A 9545-nucleotide genomic window follows, 5' to 3' on the forward strand; every position below is an offset into this window, starting at 1 on the left:
AGTGATGTTGCTATAGTGAAACCTACAAACCAAAATTATGAAAAACACATAAAAAATATTTAATAAAATCTAGAAAATCATAATATAAACTAAATGTAAAAGTTCATGAAGTTAGATTAAGGAATTAAAATTACAAAAATAACCTCCTAAACCATCCTAAAATACTCATGAAAAACACTGTAGAAACATTGGTCAACAATACCTTTAAAAGAGATTTTAAATGCAAACATTTTAGTATTCATACAACATTTTTCTAGGGTTATAAACCATGACAAATAGTTTAAATATCTAGAAAATAGCTTCGGACGTATAAGTCGATGCTAAAGTTTGTAAATTAGTGTCGGACTATACGAGCGACTCTAAAACAATACATTAGTTTAGACCTTCTGGTCAAGTAAGTAGCGTCGGCTTTATTGACACAAAAATTTAGTGTATGTGTGAAGTTGAATCAGGAGTAGCATAAGAAAAGGGGGTTTGAATTGTGTCGTCAAAAAACTTGGATTTCCAAACGATTAAAAGATTTGTCATCTTAGATGGGTTCATTTGGTGCACCGGAAAAGTGAGGGCTAAGGAGGAGACAAAGAACACCAAGATTTTTATCCTGGTTCACCCCTAAAACGATAGGGCTACGTCCAGTCCTTGACTATACCAATATTTCACTATCCAAGTATCAATGACTTATCCTTACAAGTATTATTGTCCATGCCTCTTCACGCATTGTCGAGTATTCTTTGGCCACTGCCTCTCCAGGGATTACAGAATATTCTTTTGCCACTGCCTCTCCAGGAATTATAAGTATTAGTAGGACTTCTCCTTACTAAGTATTATTGGGACTCCTCATACAAAGTATTATCCATGACTCCTTAAACGATCTTTCTCAAGATTGTCCACTTCTACTTAGTTTTCTTCTTCTAAGAGTGATTGTATAAACAATTAAGCTTGTGAACTATAAAGTATTGTTGACGATATTTTTCTCTAAGTATATATTTTATGTTCTATTACATGAGAGATTTAGTTAGGGATTTGACTCTTCAGGAAATCTTCTCTACATGTTGAAGCGGACGATAATGTATTCTGAAGTGTGAGTCGTAAGCTTATGAGTGCAATCGCTAAGCTGCAATGTCTTCATATCTTTCCCTTTATACTTATCAATCTTCTGTGTGATGCATTATAACCCTAACCCCTAATCATGAGACCCTACAGATAATGGGGATAGATGTGTTGTTATACTCACGGCCCAACCCCTTACACATGTCAACCGCCCCTGGTGTTCGCCCTAGGGGGGGGGGGGTCCTTGATTCCCAAAGTCTTTTCACTAGCCCCTAGCGGGCTTAAGAAAATCTTCTCTACATGTTGAAGCAGACGATAATGTATTATGAACTGTGGTCGTAAGCCTCTGAGTGCAGTCGCTAAGCTGCAATGTCTTCATATCTTTCCCTTCATACTTAAGAATCTTCTGTGTGATGCATTATAACCCTAACCCCTAATCATGAGACCCTACAGCTAATGGGGATAGATGGGTTGTTTTACTCTCGGCCCAACCCCCTTACACATGTCAACCGCTCCCGCGTTTGCCCTAGAGGGCCCCTCCTTGATTCCCAAAGTCTTTTCACTCGCCCCTAGCGAGCTTCACCTTGCCCGATCTTGACCGTCCCTAGGCGAGTCCCTCTAGGTTATTGGGGTTTAGCCCATTCCAAAAAGAGGTTAGAAGATTCCAAAACTAGCACCAAATGTAGAACAACGAGCTAAATGCACGTGATTTCAATTCAAAAAACTTACTCAAATTCAATTTCAGTTTGCTTTAGAACAAGTTTAGACCCTAACCCCTAACATGAAGTCCAAATTCAAATTGTTATCCCCGAGGTCTTTGATTTTGTTCTCCCTCTATTGTTTGCGATGTCCAAGAGTCACAAAATCATGATGAGTTGAAAAAGATGGAGTGTGGGAAATGGTAGGGGGCGGCAACGCGTTCCTCACTTCTTCCTCATCGTCAATCTGCTCTTCCTCTTGTTGTTCTCTTCCACAGTTCCTTTCTCATGACAACAAACCTTGAGTTTTCTCTTATTCTTATTCTTCCTCTCTGTTGGATTGTGGTTTGGAGTAATGTTTTGGAAAGTTTGGAGTTTTGTGGTTGACAAGGAAGAGAGGTGGTGGTTTAAATGGTACTACTATTTTTCGATGATCTAAATAAAATAAAATAAAATATAAAAACTTTTCTTTTCTGAATTTAAATTTAAATTTAAATTCATATTATATATTTATATCATTACAAAATATAAAAAAAAAACTTAAATATGTTCGAAGTCCCTATAAATAATTTTCCGATGTACAAAAAAAAAAGTCCCTATAAATAGGTAAAACACCTTTTCAATCCATCAATCCTGGACTGAGGGAGTTTTTAGTAGAGTTAACACCCATGACTAAGGTGTGACCACGAGCTAAGGGACTTTTGCAGAGTCATGCCTGTTACCGAGGTAAGCCATAAGGCTTGAGTAGTATCTCCAAGCTGCCTTCAATTTTGTTGATTTTGTTGACTGTAATTAGCTTAGTCCCAAACTCTAAGTTTGAGATAGGCGTTTGCTAATGAGATTTTGGTGAAGTATGGTTTGCTCCTAAACAGTTCTTCAAGCCTCCATCTATGAATTTCTTGTGTTCTTCAAAGTCCATTCATTTTGATCCATTCTAAAAATAAAATAAAAAGAACTAGTTGTTGAGGAATGGGGAGAGGGAAATTTTTTATATGAGATGTCACTCTGAAAATTATGGTCTATTTGTTTCGGTTGAAAATAGATGGTCTGTTTTTAAATACTAACCAAACACATTTATAAGTCTTATAAAAAAATGACATTCCCAGGATTTTTCTTTTTTGTAAATACCCACCATATATTAATCAAATGGGTAAAGAAGCCAAAACATCATAATCTTTAAAGTAAGTCGCGGCTAACAGAACCTCCTCCACCCACACATAATCGTCAAAGCTGGAGGCATTCCGAGCCAAAAAAACAGCCACGAAATTCCTCGAATGTCTAACAAAAGAAAATACAACTGAATCAAAATGCGAAATAAGCCTATGGCAATCACTTACAATAGAATATGAATAATTACTCCCCTCAGCGCCTCTCCTCCAAGCTTGGTATATTCCCAAGAATATTATTTCTGAGAATGTGTTTCTCAACCTTTTAACAAACACCCTTAAAGTTTAAGGTAAAATTGTACCGTTTAAATAGGGGTGGCAATATGGGCCTAGCCCGCTCTACTGCAGTTTTGGGTGGGCTGGAAAATGTAGCCCCCGTAAAACCCGCCCCATTCTTTCCCGCAATTTAACGGGCTGAGGGTGGGTTAGGCCGCGGGTTCTATCTCTTTTTTTCATAAAAAATTGCTGGGAGTGGTTTGGGCTGCTAAATAATTGTGATACTAACGTGTTTTATTTGAAAGGGACAAGAGTGGGTTTGCATGTTTCTTTAGTTTAGTTTAGTAAAAGATTGGGTATAATCATTTGTATAGTGTTACATTCATGTAGTTGTTACATTCATGTAGTGTATGTTTACTTTCTTAGTCTGCAAATGGATATTGCATTGCTTGCAATATTTCAGATTTTTTTACCAAAAATTTGTTTTTTATTTCTCTTATATAGTGGCCCATGGGCGGGACAGGATTTAGAGCGCACTTTTTTTGGCGGGTTAGCCCAACCCATCCCGTTTGTGTTTAAATTTCTTGGTAGTCTTCGGTATTAACTCACCCAACAAGAATTAATAAATAATTCTAACACAAGAACCACATGAAAGAAAAACACAATTCCCATAGACATGATTTTCCCTTCTTCTAACGGAAATTTGATTAGCTATAGGAGAAAAAAAAAACAGAATTTAGCTTTTTGGATTGTTCCTTAAAAAAAGTAAAAATTGGTTTAATAAATCTAGTATAATTCACCGGCAATTATTTTGGAAAAAAACAAACTTTTTTTTTGAACCAGGAAAAAAACAAACTTGGAGTAAGAGAACTAGAGAAAGTAAGCTTATGAATTCCAATTGACTTAAATAATATTACTTGATTTCGATATCATCTTTTCACAATATATATTAAACCATGGCGCTCATTAGAAGACGCCAAATAATGTTTTTAACATGCCCTCCAACTCAATGTCTCATAAATGAAAGGGCAACTTCAGGTTGCCTACATAAAACTTAGTGAATATAAAGCCATTCACCAATGCCTTCAGAACTAGTTGAAAAGCTCTCCAACTTCCTTCTTCATTATTCCCTTAATCTGTATAGTAATTATGACAAAAAAATATGACAATGCTATGTTAAACATGGATGATCAAACATGAAAACTAAAAAAAGAACAGGACAATGCTAGAATTGAAGAGAATAGTACCTGCTTAGCTGAAAGTCCAATATCCTTTAAATCATCAAGCTGTTATTGTGTCAAATATATAAACACATAGAATCAGTAACTAATTATGGTAGAGGAAAAAAACAGTACAAAATTTGATTAGAACGTAGTTCATACACTCTTAAATGGTTCTGGAGAGTCTTCTCGCAGCTCAAGTATGAAGGTTGCTCTCTTCTCTCCAATTCCCTTCAGTTTTTTCAAGTCTTCCCTATGAAGTCAGAAAATAAAAAATTTCAGAAAGTGAACAAGTGAGCATTCTCAAAGAAGGTACGAAATGCCGAGTCATTCAATGGTTGAAGCACAATTTCAGTTATTGTTTATCATATGAACATTTAATGAATTTTGATCATAATGATGATATACTTTTAATTTACTGTGCAACAAGTTTTTATTTGGGTATGCACTTTTTATTCAAATTAAACATGCATCGCGTCAATGTACCAAAAAAATAAAAAACATGCATTACTTACTTCTCAGCTGTGTTCAAAAACCTAAGGTATTCCTGGACAAGAGAGTTCTGCAATTAAAAGAAATTGTTTGTTAAAAAACCCGAACTACACATAATAATTTTTTTTTGGTAATAGGATCAAACCTTCATTCCAGAACCACGCATGCTGAATGTTTCCCAAGGACTTTTGGAATTCATCACATTATAATTAAAGCTCATATTCTGTTCAATTACAGGAGTTTTTGGTTCTTGAATATCAGCAGACATCTGATCTTCAACTGAAATACATTCCTTCTCCAGTATCTGTGTGCACAACGGAGTTGACGTATAAAGCATTTTGAGACTGTTGGAAAGTTCTCGCAGTTGAGAACTAATGGGTGGTGAACTGTCTCCATTTGCCACTAGGCTTCTGTTCTCCTTGTTTATGTTATCACCTGTAATAACAAAAGACAAATATGTTGATATGCATCATATGATTAGTCGAACAAATTATCTATCAAAAACTTCATTCAAATTTTACCTTCCTGAACTATTGACAATGCTTTAGAGTAAGTTCCAGCATCAGAGGTATGTGTCTCTTGATGATCCTACAGAAACATACATGAAAAATATTGAGTGTTTTCTATATTTTTTTTTTGGAAAACCAAAAGGAAAGAGAACACAGTACGGGCAAGCCCATAACTAGAGTCACTTACAAACCAAAAGAGCAACAAAACAAGAAAGAGCAACAGAATTCAGAAAGACTAAGGGAAAAAACAAAAACAGCAAGCTTACAACTGCAATAGCTCCTAAAAATGCAGAAAAAAAAACACAATACAGTAAAACAGCAACAGATGAGGCGTAATACAGCTTCGCTAAAACAGCTCCTTAAAGCCAAATGAAACAGTTATATTCCTATATGAACCATGCTAACATTTTGTTGGCAAAGAGGTGTTATGTTTTACAAAAGCCAAACTGAGAACAGAAAAGGAAGAAAACAGAACTTTTGACAACATTAATAAAATTACCATTTCATTTTCCACTGGGGAATCAGATTCCACTTCACTGCTTGCGTTCAAACATGAGTTATCCTGCATAGAGTACAGTTATTAGTTCAAAGATGTCAGGTTTCAACTTTGTAAATATTTATGGTTGAGAGAAGGTCTCCTGAATAAATACAAATTCTAAAAGATCCGGTCATTACATTATTACTATCATCTGAAAATGAGTTATCCTGCATAACACATTTGTCAAACTCCACAACAGAGCTGAGTTCGACTGGATCTCCAGCTTCTAATAATGAATTCTCCTGCATTAGATGTACCAATTGATGCATTGAGCCTTCCAATTTGTCTTTCAATAACAGCATAAGAAACTAATAAAAGATGCATATTACCAATAAAAGCTCTGGTGCTTTGGTAACATGGGCAGTGGAAACTTCCTGCAAAAGAAGAAAACTTGTCCATTAATGAAACCTCAGGCAAGGAATAGTTAGACACCTTTGTTATCTACCTCCATTGCGCTAAATTAATCAATAAGAAACAAATTCTTGAAATTCTTTACATTTTCCTGTATTAAAATGAGTAAATACTTGGTAAAGCTGATCTAGTATTTATTCAATATTTAATTCCTCAGAGGAAAAAATTCCCTAATAGAACAGATATACATTATTGAGGGAGATATAGTTCTGATTTGTTTATCAACCTGACACATGGCTTCCAACTTTTAGCACAAGTTAGGCCAGACTAGTACTTATCCTCTTAGCTACATATTTTTTCTTGCCAACCCTCCCTTGGACTAAACAAAGAGAGTTGTTCCTTACATGTTCTTTTTTAAACAGACAGAAGAAAATATAGTACAAGGTAGAAGGAAAAAGATCTATACCTTCTCAACTTTAGTAGAAGAATGACTGATTTCATCAAACAATTTCCTTTAATAAAAAAAAATAAAAATAAAAATCAATGTCATTTAAATAGATAACAGTATGAAGCAATATACAATTTAACTTAATAAAGTATGTTCACTACAAACCTTCCTTTCACTGCAGACTTCAAACCAACAGTAGCTTTCTTTTCATTTATTTGAGATCTGGAAATTTTCTTTGCTGTTGCAGAAACACTTTTGGCTAGCTGGTTCTTATGAGAAGTCACCATTTGTTTTGCGGAACTTCCAGTTTTTGTTGCAGAAACACTTTTGAGCATCTGGTTCTTACGAGAAGTCACCACTTGCTTTGCTGAAGTTCCAGTTTTCATTGTGGAACCTAAGGGTGTTTGGTTCTTTTGAGAAGTCACCACTTGCTTTGCTGAAGCTCCAGTTTTCATTGTGGGACCTAAGGGTGTCTGGTTTTTATGAGTAGTCACCACTTCCTTTGCTGAAGTTCCAGTTTTCATTGTGGAACCTAAGGGTGTCGGGTTCTTATGAGTAGTCACCACTTCCTTTGCTGAAGTTCCAGTTTTCATTGTGGAACCTAAGGGTGTCGGGTTCTTATGAGTAGTCACCACTTCCTTTGCTGAAGTTCCAGTTTTCATTGTGGAACCTAAGGGTGTCTGGTTCTTATGAGTAGTCACCACTTGCTTTGTTGAAGTTTCAGTTTTCATTGTGGAACCTAAGGGTGTCTGTTGGATCCATTGACATGACCGTGATGCTAAGCTTATCATGTAAATAGAGTCTTGGCAGAATGATGGGCTCTAAAATTTTAGAAAAGAACCAAGTCAAAATTAAATTACTAATGCAAAGAATGTGAAAGGAATATTTGAACTTAAAGCAGTCATTTACCAAGCAGGAAACCAACAGAATTTTGCCCGTCCCCCTCAAACAATCCTGCAACATGCGTGTCAGTTTGCTTTCTCGATAGGGAACACGACTTTCATTTGTGCTCAAAGCATGACAAACATTCATAACAGCATAAATTGACTTGTTAATATTGTTAGTCTCAGCCAACCCAGAGATGTCACTACTTTTCTTTCTAGCATCTTCATAACCTGGTAACAAAAGTATGAAACCGTTAGTCTAAATTTAAAATATTTCACGACGAGCCAGCCAAAACAAAAAAAATATAACTGGACATCTTTTACTTGACCTGCCATATCCACAAAATTCATTTTGCTCACAAGACCTTCTATGCTTTCATTCTGGGAAAAGACATACACAATTAATCCCATGTGGCTTCTACGAGCATACTCATACCCTTTCTTGGGGGCAGCCTTCAGTGCAGAGCATACAGTGCAATACAAATTCTGAAACTCTGCAATTGATTTTACAGGATTCTGCAAACAAAAGTGCATCACAAAGTCCCATATTACTTGTCTAGTGTCCATCCCTCTATCTATGAAAATTTCATGTTTTTTAGTTTCATAAACTGAGAATGACAAATAGTTTTTTACCTGAGTAAGTCCTTTAAACTGAATTCTTCCACGACCTTCAAATATCGAAATTGGTGGTTGTTCTGGGTTTATTAAATCAATAGCATGATCCTGATGATCAACCTCATAGAAAGAAACAGCTATAGATTTCCCATTTTTCTCAGCGATTGAAAGAAACTCAACCATAGCCAACACAGCCAGACCCGGAGTTTCAGTAGAGCCCTTCAAAAATAAAAGGATAATAATCAGCATAAAAACATGATTTCATACAAAACAATCAACATAGTTCACAAACTATCTCTTCCCTCCCAACAGAATTTCAAGCATTTAGTTGAGTCAAACCTGAATTAGGTGGGTCTTTCCACTCCCTCTAGCTCCATGAGCAATAACAGTACTGCTATGACCTTCAAAAACTGCTGAAACAAGAGGCTTCACCTCCCTTGTATATATCATTTCATTATCTTCATGTTCCTTATAGCAATAATCCACCGAATATCGACTGCACAATGAAAATTAAGTAGACTAATAACCATCACCCCGCTAAAACAATATGTATAACAAGAATCCGGGCAAAAAAATCCATGGCTTAGTAGCTAGCTTACTACCTAGCAACAAGTTATCATCAAATATAGACCTACAGCAGAATTATCCATGATGATTTATTAAAACAAAGGAGTAAATAAAATCCAACCTTTCCAAACCCCCAAAAATGTGAAATTTCAAGATGTACAGAACACCCTAAATCCCTAATTTAATCCTCCATTAGGTTTTGATAACAGATTTTTCCTTCCTAAGAACTAGGGCTGCATTCATATGAAATTTCCACTACAACAACAGTATATAACTTAATTCTTCGCTACTGAGATGAATTAGCATTACAATTGAGCTATGGCTCGTGAAAATTCAAATTCCGTTTACACAAAACCCAAAATTAAGAACCTCAAAGAAACGGACCGTACCTAGAAGACTGTTTTCCGAAGGAGATGGTGACATCCTCCGACGATTCCCGGTTCACGGATACCCAATCCACTGCTCCGGAATTCGCATCAGGACTCGAAAAACCCCGAATTTTGGCGACGACACGAACCTTCCGATGATCGAATTGGGTCGAAGCCATTGAGGTGAAGCCTTCAGTTTCGATCTGGAAATTCGAAATACGAGAGAACGACGAAGGCGAAGAAGAATCAAGAGAGAGAAGTGAAGTGAAGAAGAAAAAGGAAAAGCAGAATGGCCAGATGATGAATATCTCCTAGCCGTTAGAACACGACGCGATATTTCAAAACCTTTCCGCTAACGCTCCTTATTTGTTATTATTATTTTTCTTTGTTTGAAATGGAAATTTTGTTTTATAAAACCCTTCT

General features: G+C 36.0%; 1 protein-coding gene across 1 annotated transcript; it reads right to left on the reverse strand.

Moving 5' to 3' along the window:
- Positions 1-4028: 4028 nt before the first annotated feature.
- Positions 4029-9476, reverse strand: LOC130738240 (kinesin-like protein KIN-10C). The gene is made up of 16 exons (XM_057590179.1): positions 9144-9476; positions 8527-8683; positions 8206-8406; positions 7902-8088; positions 7598-7803; positions 6854-7509; positions 6707-6752; positions 6219-6263; positions 6027-6131; positions 5851-5913; positions 5364-5430; positions 4988-5277; positions 4866-4912; positions 4513-4603; positions 4378-4416; positions 4029-4266 (listed from the first exon to the last, which is right to left on the reverse strand). The coding sequence occupies exons 1-16, from the start codon at positions 9299-9301 to the stop codon at positions 4222-4224; spliced, it is 2403 nt and encodes an 800-aa protein (XP_057446162.1). The 5' UTR covers positions 9302-9476; the 3' UTR covers positions 4029-4221.
- Positions 9477-9545: the final 69 nt, after the last annotated feature.

The sequence above is a fragment of the Lotus japonicus genome, chromosome 2, assembly GCF_012489685.1.
Source record: "Lotus japonicus ecotype B-129 chromosome 2, LjGifu_v1.2".
Classification (NCBI taxonomy): Eukaryota; Viridiplantae; Streptophyta; class Magnoliopsida; order Fabales; family Fabaceae; genus Lotus; species Lotus japonicus.